Source organism: Capricornis sumatraensis, chromosome 6, assembly GCF_032405125.1.
Source record: "Capricornis sumatraensis isolate serow.1 chromosome 6, serow.2, whole genome shotgun sequence".
Lineage (NCBI taxonomy): Eukaryota > Metazoa > Chordata > Mammalia > Artiodactyla > Bovidae > Capricornis > Capricornis sumatraensis.
In genome coordinates, this window is record NC_091074.1 from 60,228,309 (window position 1) to 60,250,063 (window position 21,755).

The window sequence follows — 21,755 nt, forward strand, 5'->3', positions numbered from 1 at the left end:
TTGACGTACTCCTTTTCCTATTTGGAACCAGTCTGTTGTTCCATGTCCAGTTCTAACTGTTTCTTCCTGACCTGCATATATGTTTCTCAAGAGGCAGGTCAGGTGGTCTGGTATTCCCATCTCTTTCAGAATTTTCCACAGTTTATTGTGATCCACACAGTCAAAGGCTTTGGCATAGTCAGTAAAGCAGATATAGATGTTTTTCTGGAACTCTCTTGCTCTTTCCATGATCCAGTGGATGTTGGCAATTTGAGCTCTGGTTCCTCTGCCTTTTCTAAAACCAGCTTGAATATCTGGAAGTTCACGGTTCATGTATTGCTGAAATCTGGCTTGGAGAATTTTGAGCATTACTTTACTAGCATGTGAGATGAGTGCAATTGTGCGGTAGTTTGAGCATTCTTTGGCATTGCCTTTCTTTGGGATTGGAATGAAAACTGACCTTTTCCAGTCCTGTGGCCACTGCTGAGTTTTCCAAATTTGCTGGCATATTGAGTGCAGCACTTTCACAGCATCATCTTTCAGGATTTGAAATAGCTCAACTGGAATTCCATCACCTCCACTAGCTTGGTTCATAATGATGCTTCCTAAGGCCCACTTGACTTCACATTCCAGCATGTCTGGCTCTAGGTGAGTGATCACACCATCGTGATTATCTGGGTGGTGAAGATCTTTTTTGTACAGTTCTTCTGTGTATTCTTGCCACCTCTTCTTAATATCTTCTGCTTCTGTTAGGTCCAGACCATTTCTGTCCTTTATCGAGCCCATCTTTTCATGAAATGTTCCCCTGGTATCTCTAATTTTCTTGAAGAGATCTCTATTCTTTCCCATTCTGTTGTTTTCCTCTATTTCTTTGCATTGATCACTGAGGAAGGCTTTCTTATCTCTCCTTGCTGTTCTTTGGAACTCTGCATTCACATGGGTATATCTTTCCTTTTCCATGTCCTACTATTGTAAATAGTGCTGCAGTGAACATTGTGTGCATGTGTCTTTTTCAGTTATGGTTTCCTTAGGGTATATGCCCAGTAGTGGAATCATTAGGCCATATGGTAGTTTTATTCCTCTTTTTTTAAGGTATCTCCATACTGTTCTCCATAGTGTGTGTTTGTCACCCTGCTTTTTGACCATTATTATTCTGTTCATCTTTCCAGGTAAAATTTAGCATCATTTTGCTCTGTTCCAAAAACAATACCAGTGATAATTTATGAAAGTTATATGAAGCCTAATCTCTTTATAGAAGTTGATTTTCCAAAGTTTTAGACTTGTCTTTAGTTCCATACTTTGAGAATTAGATATTTTTAGAATAGTCAGTATTTGTTTTTGCTATTACCATATGCTGGAGAAGGAAATGACATCCCACTCCAGTACTCTTGCCTGGAAAATCCCATGGATGGAGGAGCCTGGTAGGACAGACAAAGAGTCGGACACGACCGAACGACTTCACTCTCACTCTCATTATGCCTTTAATTGATTGTTGCTTACAGAGCTATTATTTTTCTGTGTTTCTTATCTCTTCCCTCTTTAATTACATTACACTGTAACTGATTACCTTGAGGTTTTCTTTTTAATACATAGTATCTGATAATAATAATTATCTCTGTTCATTTAAATATTTTTGATGTTTGTTCTTATTGTATAAATTGGCCACTGTAAGTTCAGTTCTTGGAGTCAGGTTGATTTCAGTTCCAAACCAGTCTCTACACCAGTTTTACCTGTGTAGCCTTGAGCAAGTGAAAACTAAGTTTCTTAACCTTCAGTTTTAGTTTCTTCATCTGAAACTCGAGTTAATAACCTAGAATCACCAGATTGTGACTAGAATTAAATAAATTTAGGTATATGGAAGCTGATACCATGACAATACTTCTATTAACTAACCATCTGAAGTGTTAAATATCAAGAATGACAGGAGGCTTTCATGTCTTGGTCCTGATTTTCACTCGATTTTGGGAGGTATTTTTTACTTATCTTTTTTTTCCACTTTTTATTGATGTTTGTTTGTGATAAGTCAGAAAAAGAAAGCCAATTGTATAGCAGCACAACGTTATAAAGATTTTGTTAAGAATAGAATTTGGATTTTTTCCTCAGTATCTGTTGAGATTAATATATAGTGTCTCATCTAGAATTGTTCATGTGACTTACTAGGATAATAGATTTCTTAATATATTTTATTCTTATATTCATGAATTAAATTAGTTCTTTAATATGATACTGGTTTGGCTTTACAATATTTTATGCTTTTGTGTGTATTTTTCTTTGTAGAAATTTATAATTTCTTTTAATGAATAATGTGTGTGTGTTCTTGGTAGCAGCTTGGTAATAATAATCGTGTACTTGTGGCAGATAAACAGAACCTTTTAAAGTATTCTTTTTTTTTTTTAATTCCTCTTGTTAAAGGTAACATAGGTAATAAATGAAGAGCCAGACTTCCTAACCCCGATTTATTTGACCTTGAAGCTGGCCTCTGTCTCTGCCAGTTTTTGATACCAAGCAATGTAAAATTCACAAGATAAATTGTGCAATTTTGCAATATTTTTTCCTCTGGAGACACTTAGGATTGCTGTCCTTATAAGTTTAAAGGAAATCATCTGGCTCTAGAGCCTCTTTGAAAGGCATGTCTCTGGTAAATTTTCTCAATTTTAATTTCTTCATTTATATTCTCCAGAGTGATGTCCATTTTATATGAGTTTTTAAAAATTTTAGCCAATGATATATAGATAGATTGAGAATTATGTATATCAAGATGATCCCCTGGAGCAGGGCATGACAACCCACTCTGGCATTCTTGCCTGGAGAATCCTATAAACGGAGGAGCCTGGTGGCTACAGAACAAAGGACTGCAAAGAGCTGGACACAACTGAAGGACAGAGCATGCATGCACACATGCGCACATATATCTGCGAGTGTGTATATATATGTAAAGCTGCAATTGAACTGTATGTGATACCAGTATGTGTATGTATAGATAGATAGATAGATAGATAGATAGACAAATAGACTGTATATTGTCGACTGAAAAAGCACAGTCTAAAACTTGAGAGTTAATGTTTTATTCAGTGGACAAAACTGAGGACATAAGCGTAGGACATGGCATCCCAGATAGCTCTAAAAGACTGCTCCAAAGAGGCAAGGTGGGGAGCCAGGATATAGTTGGAACACCAAACAATTATTACTAATTAAAGAAAATCAGATATTTCAAGTTCAGGAATTTAGTGCTTTTCTATATGCGAGAAGATGCAAGCGTCTGGGCTCACTGAAATCATTCCTTTGATATGTACCTCAGCTACCTGGGGGCAGAAAGGGAAGGGGGTTGGCTGCAGTGTCTGTTGATGATGGACATTGTGTTTCTGTCCTGAATTCCCTCAGGGCTTACCATGGGGGTGGCTGTAATGTGATGGCTTGATGGCGGCAATATCCTTTGATTACTGATTTGTTGTGGTTTAGTCATTAAGTCCCATATGACTGTTTTGCTGCAGTATGGACCATAGCCTCCCAGGCTCCTCTGTCCATTGGATTTCCCAGGCAAGAATACTAGAGTGGATTGCCATTTCCTTCTCCAGGGAATCTTCCCAACCCAGGGATTGAACCTGCGTCTCCTGCATTGGCAAGTGGATTCTTTACCGCTGAGCCACGAGAGAAGCCTGTGATTACTGACTGATATGGCAGGCAATAATTTTTGTTCACAACATTATTATATTTGTTGTTCAGTCACTAAGTCATGTTTGACTCTCTGCAACCCCATGGACTGCAGCACGCCAGGCTTCCCTGTCCTTCACTGTTTCCCAAAGTGTGCTCAAACTCATGTCAGTTAAGTCAGTGATGCCATCCAACCATCTCATCCTCTGTCACCCTCTTCTCTTGCCCTCAATCTTTCCCAGCATCAGGGTTTTTCCACTGAGTTGCTCTTTACAGCAGGTGGCCAAAGTATTGGAGCTTCAGCTTCAGTCCTTCCAATGAATATTCAGTACTGATTTCGTTTAGGATTGACTGGTTTGATATTTTTGCTGTCCAAGGGACTCTCAAGAGTTGTCTTCTCTAGCACCACAATGCAAAAGCATCAGTACTTCAGTGCTCAGCTTTCTTTATAGTCCAACTCTCACATCTGTGCATGACTACTGGAAAAATCATAACTTTGACTAGATGGACCTTTGTCATCAAAATGATGTCTCTGCTTTTTAATACACTTTCTAGGTTTGTCATAGCTTTTCTTCCAAGGAGCAAGTGTCTTTTAATTTCATGGCTGCAGCTACTGTCCACAGTGATTTTGGAGCCCAGGAAAATAAAATCTGTCACTGTTTCCACTTTTTCCCCCATTTATTTGCCATGAACTGATGGGACTGGATGCCATGATCTCAGTATTATGAATGTTGAGTTTCAAGCCAGCTTTTTCACTCTCCTTTCACCCTCACCAAGAGACTCTTTAGTTCCTCGTTGCTTTCTGCCATTAGAGTGGTATTATCTGCATATCTGCAGTTGTTGATATTTCTTCTGCAATCTTGAGTCCAGCTTGTGAGCCATCAAAGTCAGCATTTCACATGATGTACGCTGCATATTATGTTATACTTATGTATATGCTATAGTTAAAAGTTATGACCAACCTAGACAGCATATTAAAAAGTAGAGACATTACTTTGCCAACAGAGGTCTGTCTAGTCAAGGCTATGGTTTTTCCAGTTCTCATGTATGGAATGTGAGAACTGGACTATAAAGAAAGCTAAGCGCTGAATAATTGATGCTTTTGAACTGTGGTGTTGGAGAAGACTCTTGAGAGTCCCTTAGACTGCAAGGAGATCCAACCAGTCCATCCTGAAGGAAATCAGTCCTGGGTGTTCTTTGGAAGGACTGATGTTGAAGCTGAAACTCCAACACTTTGGCCACCTGATGCGAAGAACTGACTCATTTGAAAAGATCCTGACGCTGGGAAAGATTGAAAGCAAGAGGAGAAGGGGAATACAGAGGATGAGATGGTTGGATGGCATCACCAACTCAATGGACATAAATTTAAGTAAACTCTGGGAGTTGGTGATGGACAGGGAGGCCTGTTGTACTGCAGTCCATGGGATCTCAAAGAGTCAGACATGACTGAGAGACTGAACTGAACTCTGCATAGAATATACAGAGTGACATAAATATGCAGAGACATAAATATGCAGAGTGACAATATACAGCCTTGAGGTACTCCCTTTCCAATTTTGAACCACTCCATTGTTCCATGTCGAATTTGAACTGTTGCTTCTTATCCTGCATACAGAAAGCCATCTCCTTGCATATTCCCTTTTGCCCTTGCATGGGGGTTATCTTTTTTGTTGTTTTCCAACATCCCCCTGTCAATGGTGTTCAACAGCTAGTTGTGATTTTGGTGTTCTCGCAATAGAAGATATTTGTTATATAGTATCATTATATTAATATGCCTATACACATATATTCAGAGAAGGCAATGGCACTCCACTCCAGTACTCTTGCCTGGAAAATCCCATGGACAGAGGACCCTGGTAGGCTGCAGTCCATAGGGTCGCTGAGGGTCGGACACGACTGAACGACTTCACTTTCACTTTTCACTTTCATGCATTGGAGAAGGAAATGGCAACTCACTCCAGTGTTCTTGCCTGGAGAATCCCAGGGACAGGGGAGCCTGGTGGGCTGCCGTCTATGGGGTCGCACAGAGTCGGACACAACTGAAGTGACTTAGCATACACATATATTATTTTCTTTATTAGATGTTTGTGTTCTTGTTTTTTAAAAGGTCAGTTCTTAGATTTATTTTTCAGTAATGCTCTTTTTCTTTGGTTGCATTTTTATTTTGTTGTTTCTTGTTTTCCTTAAGATCACTCTTTGTTATTTTATGAATCTTACTGGTTGAATCATGGTTCATTTATTTTTCCTTTTACATTAATACAATTTTTAGAAATGGACATTTACCTCTGAACATACTTTTGGCTGCATGTCATTATTTTCTAAGAACGTCTTCCTGTTTGATAGAATGACAGTTGAGAATAGTAGTGTTAATCGTTTAACAAACTGTTTCTATTGAGATTTACTATTGACTGCTTTTTTTTCTTTTCACTGCATTGTGGTCAGATAATAAAGTTAGATAAACAGTGCCAGTGTTTTAAGAAGTATTGTTTTTTCATCAGATCAGTCGTTGAGATGGCCTAGTGTATCTTCAGTTTTTCTTCCAAAACTCTTAGGTAATCCATGAATTCTGAAGTGTGTTAATATAAAATAGTAGTTACAACCTAGAAGTTGAGAGTTACGTTTTATTTGGTGGGAGTCTAGGAGGTACAACTCTTATTATTTCCTGAAACATATTGTGTCCTTTCAGCTTCTCTTGGACATCTTTAATCAGGTGTGATTTTGATTCCTGATAGAGTCTGCCATAGGCCTTCAAAGATTGCAGTCTAAGAGACCTGGCTTCAAAGTCCCATTCTATTTGAAACCCTAATTCCTATAGGTTAGCCAAAACATTTGGGTTTTTCAGTAACATCTGTAAAACTGGAGAAATGATACCGTCTACCTCGTGGAGTTGTTATGTATGCATTAAGTGAAGTAATGTATACAAAATACACAGCAGAACATCTGATGAATAAACAGTAAAGACGAGTAGATGTCGGTCCTCAGAGGAAGACAAAGCTAGTTTCCTGATGTAGGTTTCTGTTTTCTGTCTTTTGAATCTATCATTTTTTTTCTTTCCTTGTCATCCTTTCACTATTTTCCTTAAAAAAAAAAAAAAGAATTGTGGAAAATTCTTACATTCATATCCCACATCATTATTTCAGTTCTCCACATCAGCTCCCCAATGTCCCTACCTGTATCAAGTTGTTCCCTCCAATGCAAACTCCGCTTTTGCTAATACCACTTTATACTCTTTTGTAATCTTTCTCTCAGCTTCTGTTTTGACATCTCAGCTTACTTGCTTGACTGATTCCTTTTTTCTGCACTGTCTTTTCCGTGGGCTCCATATTATTGTTTTTCTTCTACTACTTTCTTCTCTCTCTTCCTTTTCTTTCCTGTCCTTTGCAGTCTCCTCTTAAGTTTCTTTTACCTTTAAATTTTTTCCTTCCTTACTTTCTTTGTTTCCATTCTTTGCTTTAAATTTTTTTTTTCCTCAATGAGAAACTCTGGCTTCAAAAAGGGTATTATGCTGAACTGCTCTGGCTAGCATCCAGACATGGATCTAATCCAATCTGCCAATAAATTGTGGGATGAGGGACAAAATCCTCAGTCAGCTCTGAGATGCTGGCAGAGATCCATTCAAAGTAAGGCTGCTGACTGAGCACAGGATCATTTCCTACCCCTACTAGCAAACTGGAGGCTTGCTAGCCAGTCTCTACAAGCACTGTTACGCTGACTCTACCCCTTGTGGCCCCTCATCCGGTACAAGACATGGTGGTGGAATAGGTCAGATCTAGAGCTCTGGAGTTAGACTGCCTGTAGCCAGTTTCAGCTCTTGCTAACCATGTGACCCTGAACAGGACTGTTAAACTTTCTCTATTTGGATGCCTTTATTTCAGCAATAAAAATAGTACCTGTCTCATAATGGTACCTGTGAGAAAGAAATGAATAATAAATATTGAGTACTTTTCACAATGTTCCTGGTACATAGTGAGTACTCAATAAATGCTGTCTAATATTCCATAGTTTTGGAGATAGATACATATTTTAGAAATTTTATTTAGTAGCTAAGTGTGGCTAGTACAACAGGATATCCTCAAGTCAAGATGTTGGTTCAGAAGCTCAAGGCTACCAAGGCCAAATCTGTATTATCTCTTGACCTTCCGTTAATGACTGCTGCAGTGCCAGCCACCATGTCTGCATTCAAGTAAAAAGAGGAAGGAAAGAAAGAAGGAGGAGCAGGCGTTGCCTGCAGCAGGAAAGCAGAGACTATCTCAGAAATGCTCAGTAGACTCCCACTTATGTTTTATTCGTCAGAGGTCTGTCTTTCCTCACTGGAAAGATTTTGGCATCCCACCATATAGAGGAGTGGAAGCAATAAAAAAGAAAGTTGAGATTTATCCTTTATTTTCTGTCATAGTTTCTGGGAATTTGAGACACTGATAATAAAGACAGGAGAGATATCAGAGTTAGTACATGGACTGCCTTAAAATTTAAAAAAGAGTACTTGTATAGTAGGGAATTACCTACCTGATTTTTCAGTCCATTAATATCTTGGTTCTTTAATTCGGGAGACAGATAGGAAGACAGGGCTGAGGTTTGAGGAATTTGTTACTTTTTGCTCATCTACTTTCCCTTAGGTGACAAGTCAACTTTGTTTTCTTAATGTCAAGTATGGGAAAGTTAAAACATTATTTTTTTCAATCCAATCACGTCTGCCAAGGTGTTATTTGAAATACCTCAAAATTATTTTAATAGATTTCTGTTCATCTTAGTTGATCTTTTCCTTGGTGTGTGTGTGTAGCATGAAATTTTTGAAAAATATTTTCTGTTCCTATTGAAGTCTAATAATTAGAAAAATTGTTAGGAGTTGACATAATAAACCAAGAGTGTCTAAAATAGAATAACATTTACTTAAAATTCTAGAATCCAAAATGCTTAGTAATTTTAAGTTCAAAATTAAAGCTGAATGTTGAAAGCCTCCATTTAAAAACATAGTTTGTCAAAGAGCATATAAAAATGATCATTTTAATTTTGTGTTTAACAGGAAAAAATAATGAGAGAAAAATTCTATAATTTAAAATAATAGTAATAACAGAGATGCAATAAATATTTTTGCTGCCTGTCCATGGGTTCACCTGCTGGCTTTTGAGGTGAGAACTCTGCAAATCTTTGAACTGCGTAGAAAAGTTTCAAAAACACTTCAGTCTGGCAGTTCAGTTAAGCGAATAAGTATGTCCAGTCTTCATTCTAACATCTGGTACTTAAAAAGCACTAGAATATCAAATCAAAGAACATTTTTACCATTTTCTACAATGTCACATCAGTGTCCAGCCATCAAAAGAGATCTTTCTGCAAATAGGATTCTTTACAAACACAATGGGCACAAGCAGTTCTTTCCCAACCAGTCAGCTTGCTGCCTCCAACATCAGTTTTTAAAACCAGAACTTTTGTCACATCTTAGCATTATTATTTCACTAAACAGAAATATGTCAAGGTGTTGAAAATGCTATTTTGCTCAACTATTATAGAAACTAAAAACATAATATTAAAATTTAGGAGCATAGAGGAAAGTGTTAGTTACTCAGTCATGTCCAACTCTTTGCAACCCCATGGATAGAGGAAAACAGCTTAATTGAATGGAAGTTCATCAGATGTTAGTATAAATTCAAAAAGTGGTCCTTCGAAATTTTTCTAAGATGATAAGCTGTTCTTCCCAAATAATCATAACAACTATAGTTTTTGAGAGCCTGTTATATGCCAGGCACTTCATATTCACTACTTCAAATTTTTGCAACCAAGAATTTGAGGTGGTGAATTTGTTTCTGCATTTCAGGTGGGAAACTGAGTCCAGAAGGTTTTAGTAAATGATCTAGGGTAACAGACCTATTAAGCAGTAGGTCATCATTAACTACAAGTCTTTCTGAGTCCAAAACACATGTGTCAATATTGAGATTGGTATAAATCTCATGTGATTGAAAGCTATGTTCATATTATTTTGAGAACAAATTTAAATGAGAAATACATAATGGGAGTCATAGTGTCTTCCAATGTGACAGGATCAATTAGCTTAGAATAAATGCATTTATTTATGCCCAGCGCTGGATAGCCTACAAAATTAGCAGAGAGGTAGGAGTGAGCTGTGTCCTCCAGCTTCTGTCCCAGACTAGAGTTTCTCCTAGCTTCACCAGGATAAACCTAGGGAGAAAGTTTTAATACCAATATACTCTGTCCACTTCAAACAATTTCAAAGTTTGGTGACAAAAATGAGAGTCATATCTAGATTCCCGATTGTCGTTGCATAGAGAGGCCTTTTTTTTTATTTTCCTTTTTTGATTGAAGCAGAGTTGATTAACAATGTTGTATTAGTTTCAGGTGTATAGCAAAGTGATTCAGTTATAATAGTGTGTATATGTTTATCCCAAACTCCTAATTTATGGCTCCCTCCCCACCCACACCTTTCCCCTTTGGTAACCATAAGTTTGTTTTCTATGTCTGTGGGTCTTTTTCTGTTTTGCAAGTTCATTTGCATCATTTTTTTTAGATTCTTGTATGTAAGTGATATTATATGATATTTGTCTTTCTCTGTCTGACTTCACTTGTATGATAATCTCTAGGTTCATCAGTGTCACTGCAAAATGGCATTATTTATTTCATTCTTTTTTGTGGACATGTAATATTTCATTGTGTGTGTGTGTGTGTACACATATTTGCATTTTCTTCGGTCAGTGGACACTTAGGTTGCTTCCATGTTTTGGCTATTGTGACTAGTGCTGCTATGAATGTAGGGGTACATGTAGCTTTTTGAATTTGAGTTTTCTCCAGATATATGTCCATGAATGCACTTACTAGATCATATGGGAACTCTATTTTTAGTTGTTTAAGTTTCCTTATTATTTTCCATAGTGGCTGTACCAATTTACATTCCCACCAACAGGGTAAGATGGTTCCTTTTAGGAGAGAGGCCTTTAGAATGGCCAGAATTTGTGATCTCAGGGTAATATTTTCGGAGAAAATTGAGGGTACCACAGAGCAGGTGGAAAGAAAGTTCCATGACTATGAATTGATTTCAGTGCATGTGATCTCAGCTTAGAGTACCTGTGCCTGACCTCTCATCAGATTTTATTCCATAAGCATTTACATAGCAAAGCACTTCAAGGAAATGATTATTGAGCTTACAAACGAAACATCTTTGCAAGGCTACAGGAAACTTAATCGATGTCTTTTAGGTGTAATGACAAATCCTACAGATAAGCCAGGATCTAAAATGGAAAGAAAGCACTTCAGTTTAAATGACAGAATTTTTCTTTGTAAATTAGGGCTGTCTTAATATGTTTAGACACCAAGTTTCCATACCTTTGGTTTAGACTAAATTCACGGAATCAGTGAGTAGTTTCACAAAAGAGTAAAACAGAAGTTTTACTTAGTTGATCTCGCACGAGTTTTTTTTCTTTTTCCTGCTTTGGTTCAGGTGTGGATGGATCAGAAGCAGGGGTCCAAGTGATAACAATACAAGTCATATTTCTAAATCTGGAGGTATTATTGACTGTGTTTTCTGTTACTACAACCCAACATTAGGCCTAGAACTTTTGAATAAATTTAGAACACAAAACAAGTACATGCCTTTTAGTGATATGTTCCTGCTCACAGTGGGACTCACCACCTGTTGATCCCCTTGGAGTCTTCATTACCTGACAAAAGAAGATTGGTGCCCTTTGTTGAAAGTTCTGTTGAATCATTGTTGGCACACATAGGCTGCAGTCAGAGTAATGTTTTTCCCAATCTCTGCATGCTTTAAACACTTACAACCCAACATTAGGCCGAGAACTTTTGAATAAATTTAGAAGACAAAACAAATACATGCCCTTTAGTGATATACTCCTGCTCACAGTGGGATTCACCACCTGTTGATCCCCTTGGAGTCTTCACTACCTGACAAAAGAAGATTGGTGCCCTTTGTTGAAAGTTCTGTTGAATCATTGTTGGCACACATAGGCTGCAGTCAAAGTAATGTTTTTCCCAGTCTCTGCATGCTTTAAACACTTCTGCCACATCTTGGTTATTCTAACTCACAATAAATCCTTTTGCATAATTGCAGACTTATTTAGCATCTGTACAATGACATTCATTTTTGGCTACTTATTCCCATCTTTCTTTTATACAATCTTAGGAAACATAAAAAGAGACTGCTTTGGTCTCAGAGTTTGGGTTGACTGTTTAGTAAGTCGGATATTTGATGATGGTGATTGCTCACGCTGTTTCCTGATAGGTCTGGTCCACGTGATCTCTCAGCATTGCATTAGATGGACTCACTCTTGTGTTTAAAGAAGACTGTCCTGTTTAGGGGCTTCCCAGGTGGTGCTAGTAGTAAAGAACCTACATGCCAATGCAGCAGACATAAGAGATGCGGGTTCAATCCCTGCATTGGAAAGATCTGGAAGAGGGCATGGCAACCCGTGCCAGCATTCTTGCCTGGAGAATCCCATGGACAGAGGAGCCTGGCGGGGTCGCAGAGAGTCAGATACGACTGAAGCAACTTAGCACACACATGCACGTCCTGTTCAGAAACGGTTTTCATTATTTGCCTTTGCTGTTGCTCCTCTTATTGGTCTAGTCTCTTTCTGTAATAAGATGTGCATTTGTTGTTCCTTTTATCAGTTGTCCTTAAACTGCCTCTAATGATAGATCCATCTAGGGGGTTGAAGGAAAGGTGAGTTGTTATTTCTTTTTAATAAATGCAGGTGAATCAGTCATTTGGGTTTTAAAATTAGTTCTTATTTTTAAGGACCACCAAGTACAGATTTATTCACATGTTTGCAGAATTATCTGGGAAAACTCTTGGGGAGAGATTTTTTTTTTAAATGCTAGCAGTTGCACTTAGACCCACTCCAGTGTTCTTGCCTGGAGAATCCCAGGGACAGGGGAGCCTGGTGGGCTGCCATCTATGGGATCGCACAGAGTCAGACATGACTGAAGTGACTTAGCCACAGAAACAGTTGCACTTAGTGCTTATGAGAAGCACTAGACAGAATGTCTCTCCCGGGATTTGTCCTACTTCTTCTAAACCTGTTGTTGGGCCCACGAAATACTTTGAACAGCTCAGAACAAAAATGCAGCACAAACACCAGGTAGTGATAGTGTTGTTCCCGATCCTGTTTTTGCAGCTGGCCACTGGAAGTGTTTGGGATGAGGTTCAGCCGAGGCTCCCTAACTGGAGAGGAGTTACCTAACCAGGCTTTAAACCACATCAAAGTATGAGTGTGTCAGGCAAGGCAACCGGTTCATAACAAATGTTGAGGAATGATAGGATGTTATGACATCTAGTATAAAATACTATTTTAGAAAAGGAATATGGCTTTTCCTAGCTCACTATCTTTCTGTTTACCTTTGATAAAGTGTGGCAAAGTTAGGCCTTTGGAACGTGAAAACTCAATGCAGGCTCAAGAATCTCCTGAATTCAGTGGCAAATAAAACATAGCCAACTGGGTCGAGATTGACAGAGTGGGAACAAAATTGTGTGGCCATGAGGACAGGATGTGCCATCTTTGGCTTCCTTACCCAGCTGTTAGAGAACCACCTGAAAACCCACTGTGTGTACTTTGGTTTCAGGTTCACGGATTTATCTGTAGATGGTATTAAATAGCAATTGACTGCGCACTCTGCAGCCGAGTGCAGCTGGTTGGAACTGTAGCTCTACCACAACCTACCTGTATGTATGTCCTTGAGTTACTTTGTGGAACTCAGTCTCACTTTTGTCATCTGTGAAATGGGAATCAAAACTTTACCTCTATCATATGCTTTTTTAAGATTACACAGTACATGTACACATACGGCATTGAGTACCTGCCCCTGGCCAAGTGTTCAGTAAATGTTGGGTACTATTTTGAAGTCATCAAAGGATGCAAAAATCCCTTACAGGGAAAGATGACACATACAGGACTCCTCAGAAAATCATGTAGTCTTGAAAGGTCATCACTAGTTAGCCACATTTTGCAGACATTTATACATGTGACCTTTATGTGTATATTGTTGGCCAAGGGTAATTGTTAATGATTCTAAGATGAAACCCAAGGGGTATGCGGCATAACTCTTGGTGGTGTTTCTTTTTTTTTTTCCTGGTGGCCTACTATGAGATTGGTGGTCACTGGGCTCAGAGTTGAGAGGTACCACTCTTTTTCTCCAGGTTGGTTAGACTTTGGGCTTTTTTTATTGTTAATTGCCCTAAAGCTTTCGAGGCTTTGGCTGTGAGAGGCATGCTGGTTGTCAGAGGCCAGTGGAGTGTGAGTCCAGGGTAATTGGCAAAATAGGGTAAGTTTCAGGGGGCCCTCTGTTACTGTCAGGTACTGTGGCATTCACGGTACAGGGCAGCCTGCTTTCGCTCTGTATGTGGCTTATTCCATGTTTGATGACTTCTTCACTCCTACATCATCCCTGTGAGCATGAAACAAGTAGGTCATAAAGTGTGACTCAGACTTTCTCATAAATAAGAGTTCTCTCAGGATACTAGTCACTTAACCTGTGGCTATTTCCCGAGCTCATCAATTACCCTCCCAGGTAGGAACACCACTGCTTTAAAAACACATTGGTTTCCCCTATTATCTTCCTCACTTTATTTTGCTGAAATTCAGGAAATTTTGAAATTAAATCATTTCTGAAGTTGTGCATTATCAAATGTCACAGTAAAATTATGTGAATGCCTCCTTATTTCCACGTGTAGTTTCAATTTCCTGAAGCTAATTTCTCCCTTCTAATTATGAGCACTCCAAGAATTAGTTTTTGCAACTCAGCATGAGAGCAAGTAACTCTTATTTCTTCAGGCTGAGTTGAATGCAGGAGACTTCCTGAATGTGCCTGAATACAAGTGCCTAAGGTAGAAGATAAGTGTTTCCTGTTCTGTTATTACTATTCTATTTTTAATGCTAAGGGTCACTGGGGAAATGATTTCCCAATGGTCAGAACTGTGTGCTTGATATTTCTAAAGGAATTTTACCCTGGTGATAGGTAACAAGAAAACTTGTGTGATTTCTTTTTTTTTTTCCCCAGAAGGGTAACATTTATGTGAAAGTTTCAACTGTGTGTTAAATGTTATTTTAAAATTACAAGGTTGATTTAGATATATTTATCAAATCCAAGTGTACTTGTAGGTACCTTACTGTTTGCTCATGAAAAAAATAAAAGCATACATGTTCACTTAAGTGGATTTTGCTTTCCCATAAATAAGTGACTAGAATGTCTTTCCACACTGAACTTTTTGTTGTTCTTTTCGCCCCTCACCCAAATAACTAGACTGGAAAAGGGAAAGGAGAGTAACATTGCATTTCAGGCAGAACTAAAACATCTTATGTTGAGAGTAGTGTTCAGAATTATCCATGGACTCATTCTTCTAATTTTCCTGACCGTAACGCATTGAATGTACCAAGGGTTTTTGTTGTTGTTGTTGTGTTTTTGTGGATTCAGTATTAGTTAGTAAGAACCAAATATGCTAACTGTTTTAGAACCAGAATTCTTCTGCTTCCTGGAATCCTGCACACAACCTCCCTCCCTTTCTTGAGAGTTGTTGTACCTTGTCTGGTTCTAAAGTTGGTTCCTAACAAATATTGTATCAAGACAAAGCAAAAACAAGTCTGCTTTCATTGTTCTCATATCTTTAAAACTCATGTGCCTGGGTTTTAATTCCTTAGTGTAAGTTCTTTTGTTAATGCAGTCTTACAAAATAGTCAGGATCCTAGCTTGTTCCCTATGGAAACCTTGGAAATGACAGTAATCTCTCTCTCTCATTTTTCATCTGAGAACATAACAAAAAGGTATAAGAACTCTGTAGTACTTTTCTATCCCCATCTCCTTTATTTTCAGATCATTAAATAGGAACTATGACTATTAATTTTAGCAAAATGATGTACTGTCTACCACTTCTAATGGCTTTTTATGCACCAGGAACTAGGTTAAATACTTGGCATGACAGTTGACTCTTGAACAATATAGATTTGAACTGCACAGTTTTGTTTATATGCAGATTTTCTTTTCACTAATTGTGTACCACACAGCCTGCTGTTGGTTGGATATATGGATGCAGAACCATGGGTATGGAGACCCAGCTTTAAGTTATATTCAGACTTTTGACTGTTCAGGGACTGGTACCCCTAACCTCCACACTGATCAAAGGGCAACCATACTTTGATTCAGTTGGTACAACAAAGTAGATATTAGCATCCACATTCTAAGTGGGGAAACTGACTCTTTGAAAAGTCAATTTCACATAGATAGAAAATGAAGGAGCCAGAAAAAGGTCGCTGGGCCCCCTCTCATTAGGAGGCCACCCTCAAAAACATGGATGTGGTGAGTATGATAAGAAAATGTAGTATCAAGTGAAGCAGTGTGCAGTTTCATCAGTGAAAGTTAGCTGTAAAGATAGCGGGCTCTCTGTCTGCATGGAGACACACCAGAGTACATACATGCCCATATGAGGGGGTGCAGAGATTACCACCTGCCCCTGTCATACCTCCAGGGAGGTAGCGAGTCATTCTCTCTCCTCCTCCAAATGTTCTGACCCATCCCTTGCAAATATCCTTTCTAAAATGAAGGTGGTAGATGAGAAGCAAAGAAAATAACCACACAAGCTGCATGATAAGTTGCCATGTTTCCAAGTTAGGAAAAGAAAAGAGTCATAGCTCACATTCAAGATTGAATTGAATAAGTATCCTGATTAGAATTTCTTGCAGGCACTGAGTCAAATGCTGTCTAGGAAATAACATGTTCTTTGAAAGAGAAGGAAAGACTGTGAATATGTACTCAGATTTGTTTTCTGTGTGTTTATTAGTTTTGCAGTTCTTTGATGAAAGTATCTTCCATTCAGTAGTGTCTGTGATCTTCTGTGCCAGCAGCCATAATAGATATTCAAAAATTTAATAACTGTTTATTGCAAATTAAGATCACTCCCATAGCTGTCTGTGCCTTGGTGCCCAGTGTTGGGCTCTGTACCACATCCTCTTTCCTTCAGAACACTGAAAATGGAGACTCAGTTTCAATTCAGACTTTTTTCATATCCCACACATCCATCCAGAATGGTTAACATTGCTAAGTTCTTTGTTAAATTACAAGTCTACTGCCTGGCTAAATAAGTGAACAAGCAATGTTCAAGAGCCCTTCAGTTTTGGCTTTAGCTTGTTGTAATTTTCTAATGATGATGCAAGATTCTGCACACAGGATGACAGGGCCAGAATTGGGAGCCTTTTTGAGGAAACTGAAAATCCTCACCCTTTTAAAACCTTACATACTAGTATCACACTATTTCTCAAATTAAAGGTTACATTTTCTGCCTCCCTAAGACTAACGTCACCTCTCCAAGTTGAAAACAAGAGCGGCATTTGGCATTCGTTTATCCCAAACCCAAATCGCTGACCCTTTGTTTTTAGTACTTTGCCCTTTTGCTTTTGCTTTTTTAATTTGCTTGTGACTCTCTGCTTCCCCCATCTTTTTTTTTTTTTGGTACAATGATTCTTACCTTGTCTTTCCCCAGTCCGTTTCTGACCTGGAGAGACGTGCAGCATGTTATTGTCAGGACTTCCCGTGCAGGACATTTGAACGCTAATGACTGGAAAACCAATGCTGCTGGTTTTAAGGGTGAGAACTTCTTTCATCTTCTGTCACAGGCAAAATATTTTTATTTTCCCCCATTTTAAATGGAGAGCAGGAAACAGAACCCCTCCACAGAAACTTTACATTTTGTACTGACACAGGAAGAGGTTGATCTCTTAGTAAAAAAATTAAAAAGGCAGATTCCTCTTTTAAAAAAATTAAAACAACATATTTATGGCAGATTTCCTTGGCTTCCCATATCATAGGTCAGATTTTTTAAAGGTAACCATCTCCCAAGTATTGTCGACCTATGAGGCTCCTCGTTAGCTTACTATTTGCTGTCCTTGATTATCTGAGTGATATTTGTAACAATGAATTTAAAAATTCCTTACCTTCTGGAGTGATTACTTCCAGTTAATAACAGCTGGTATCTTTTGTTCCTTTGAGGGTAGCACTGTTAGTTGGTAGGCTATGCTTTCTGTATATTTTGTTTTTGTTTTCCCCCAAACTTCCACAAACTGGAAAACAGGCCTAATTCTATGACATTACTTTACATAAACTAATAATTCTTCTGAAGCATCATAATGCAGTCTTATGCAAGTGTACACAGGCTATAATAAGTGCTAACTGTTTTTCCCATGGCTGATAAGGATTATAGTTCCCTCAAACTATCTTACTAACAGTAACTGTTTTGTTTGTTGTCATCCGTAACATATGCTATAATCAAAAGAAAATAATTATATAAAGTGGATGTCCTACAGTTTAGTATCTTTACTCAGGTTTCAGATAACCTAAATTTTAAACCATTAATTTAAGTTATAACAAAGATTACTTTTTGTCATATCTGCAGACTTACATTTATTCCCAAATAATATTTGTATCATTATATATCCCTATAGATGAAAAACAGTATTCCATAACAGAAGGAAAAAATTGCAGTTCTGGTCCTCAGATCATTGGTAATAAGCTGAATAATCCTGGGCAAGTCCTTTCATTTTTCCAGGCCCTAACTTCCCCAACTTAGTTTAGAAGCTAAATAATATTAACTGCATAGAATATCTTATGTATGAAATCCATATATCCATAGTGTATTATACTCAATGTATATAAATATTCATGCTGAAAATGTAACGTGTAATTTTAAAAATTATTTGCAAGCTTATTGGAGTCTCATGCTTCGCCAAAACCTTTCAATATGCCAGTTAACCAGTGCCATATAAAAGAGCTCTTTGACTAACATCTTCACTGAAGACTTCACTTTTAGAAAAGATAAAGACTAGCCCTCTTCTTTTGAGTATTATCAAATACCTTTCCATGCTTGTAAACTATTTAATGCAGCAGTGTTCAATGAGCTTTTAATCGAAAGCATTGTAAATACCAATTGGGATCATATTTTCTGAAGCCCAAATCAAGACACAGTCCCAAAATAGTAAATGCTATGTGCAGCATAAAAAAACATTTGAAAGTTCAGTTGTTCGAGAAAATCCAGAATGTAATTTGGCATATGTATGTTTCCTTTTGATTAGCTTCCACATGCTTCCAACCCCTACTATAAATTCAAGCAGTCAAGGGGTTGAGTTTGGGGAGCAAGATGAGGTGGGGGAAGGGATGAAAACATAACCTTGGTTGGTTCAACACTGCAATGAACTTCTTAGTAGAAGGTTCATAGACTAAGTACATTGACCTCCATGAAGCTGAGGAATCAACTTTAACCCAAATAAAAGTCTTAGTTTTACTTATTCCTTCTTGGCAACTTAAAAAGAGCAAATGGTTCTAATAAAAAAACGCAACTCTTTTGAAAACCTCTGTTGGTTTTGGACAGGGGGAAGCGGAGGCTTTAGACTGAATCTCACCAGATCCAAACCTGAGTCTGAAGGGGGCTATCCTCTGCTTCTGGCAGGGGGCAAAGAGCGTTTTACTATTGCACGTGGCAATATTTAGTATAATATTTCACTCTTCTCTTAGATTACTGCCAAGAGTAACAATTAAAGTTCGCTTTTTCATAGATGAATTACCCTGAATGGTCTGGACTCCCAGCGGAATTGTTTTGTAATTTTGTTGATGGCGAGCCCCATATTTCATCTAAACATGATCATAATAAGAAGAATTTTTGACATTTTCTTCCCTTCTCTAAGCATTCTCATCCCCTCCCTAGCATCCCACAAATAAAAGCAATGAAGGCAGAGGCTAGCAGGAGAGGAGTCGTGCTCTGGCAGGCAAGGGTTGGGGAATGCAGGTCACTAGGGCTGGATAAAGATGGGCTGACTTTATGGAATAAGAACTGAATGAACAAAAAATAGGGAAGGCTTGGAAAATGTTCATGCAAAGAGAGCTCATATTTTAAATTAGGTCAGCCAGCTTTTGCAGGCCTTACTTAGAGGGAACACACGGCCAAGTGTTTCTCCTTAGGCAACAGAAGTTGCCTGCAAACAGAAGCCTGCAACCCTGGGTGTGCTCCCTTACCACTGGGCTTGGTCCTAATGCTGAGTGAGATGTAGGTACGAAACAAATCTGAAAACACCTGCGCTTCCCTGGGCTTGCTCCTATGGCCCCATGTTGAGTGATTTAACTTGTATGAAGAGTAGGGTGTTGGGTTTGTTTTTTTTTAAAATCACTAGAATTTCATAAACTGGGTGGCAGGTACTCTTCTGCAATGGGGCTGTCAGTATTAATGTCCAGACTTCCTCTTTCTCACCTGGTAAAGCAGACAGCTCAGTCTAGCAACCAGTTGGGTTTGGGGGTCTCGCCATCAATGGACTTGATAGTCTGTTCTCACTGGTAACTTGGGAGAAGCCAGCACCCTACAGATCAGTCTTTCCCCAAACCCTGCCAAGTGCCTTTCATACAGCATCCTTACATATCTTTGAACCTACCCACGTGTGGTCCATCTAAATTAGAGAACAGACCCAGATGCTATCAGATCTAGACTGATGTGGGTCTCCATTCAAGGCGGACTTGATCCACTCTTACCTACATGTGTTATGGGCCTGGATTCCTGGCCCCTGGAAGGACATTCCTTCCAGAAGCAACTGCTGGCTTCCATTAACTGGCATGGACAGATTGCATTCAGGCAAGGAAGTTGCCTAGGGAGGACTGACTTCTCTGTGCGTTTCTCTGAGAGCAGAGTTACAGATGAGCTGGATGCAGAGAACTTTCTTCCCCTTTCTCTGCACTCTCCTTACAGTGAGATCAATTTATAAACAGTCCTGCCATGAGATCCATTCACAGTGAAGGCAGCCCCAAACCTGGAAGCCACTCATCAACATTTTTATGTTATGGTAGGTTAACTTTTAACAATGTTAACTGAACTAAGATGATTCTATCTTGCTGCTTCTTTATAATAATAATAATAATCTAATATAGATAAAATACCTTTTGTAGAAGATCTGTTTTTTAAAATAAACATAATTCAAGGAATACATACCTATGAAAACTAACTGGATGCTGTTTTGATATGTTCATACTGTGAATAATCCTAGTTAAGTTTCAGATAACACCTTTTGATTTTAAACCTCTTCCAAGATAGTTTAATAATAAATGGAATAAATATGATGCATCTATCAAATAATCTGAGATTATGCATGAAAATAGGAAAGTATTTGCATGAAACCACATCAACAGATGTGCTATCTGCCACTAGAGAACTAAAATCCAAATTCCAGTATCTTTGCTACTGACCAACATTTATAATGCCTGGAGACAACTTTGGCATTCAATTATTTGTCTGGGAGTTTCTTTAGTATTGCTTTCTCCTTTTTTCCCTTTGCTCTTATGAAATGTCTTTTCTATTTTTTTTTCTTTCTGCTCTTTTTAATAACCCCCTCGTGCTCCTTAAAATGTGCAAATCAACCATTGAAGTGAGGGTTTTGCCATCTGGGTGATTTTCTTCAAGGAATTTAATTTACGTAGTCTCCTGATTTGACAACCTGCTCCAGAACCCTTGCCTGGAAAATCCGATGGACAGAGAAGCCTGTTAGGCTACAGTCCATGGGGTCACAAAGAGTCGGACACGACTGAGCGACTTCACTTTCTTTCTTTCTTTCTTTTCCTGATTTACTTATTCACAAATATTTCCTGCACACTGTCAGCAGGCCAGCACAACACATGATGAAGCACACCCAAAGAGCAGACGCAGAAGGAAATGTCCAGGTCCTATGACTTTGCCTCCTGTGATCTGGCTGCAGTGTGATTTACCTACAGAAACAGAAGTTTACACTATAATTTTTTCTCCCTCCAGTCAAATCCAATCAGTCTTTCAGGCTCATGTTTATAAAAGTGTCAGTGATCCTTCTCTCACCATCTAAAATGCAGCCCAGCCTGAGCAGCAGAAGGCTAATGAAAGAATCTCTCCTGTGGCGTGCCACATACATTTTGATGAGTTCTGTTTTTACAAAGAAGGTGTATGGATCCTAGGGCCCTAGAGAGGGCTTGCTTGAATTCTGCATTCTTCTAGAATCCATGGCTCAGAGCCTTTCAGGAAGAACCCCTCCCTCTTTCTGCTTAAATTTGAGGACCCTACCTATTTCCTACCCATCTCTTCCCCCAGTCTCCTGGGCTGTGCTCACTGAATCTTT

General features: G+C 38.5%; 1 protein-coding gene across 3 annotated transcripts in view; it reads left to right on the forward strand.

The window, feature by feature from the left end:
* Positions 1-21,755, forward strand: part of PCSK5 (proprotein convertase subtilisin/kexin type 5) — a 500,900-nt gene that overhangs the window by 252,374 nt on the left and 226,771 nt on the right. For all 3 annotated transcript variants that reach the window (XM_068974738.1, XM_068974739.1, XM_068974741.1), the window contains exon 10: positions 17,123-17,226. In XM_068974738.1, coding sequence (XP_068830839.1) covers positions 17,123-17,226 — 104 coding nt within the window. The remainder of the gene's footprint in view (positions 1-17,122; positions 17,227-21,755) is intronic.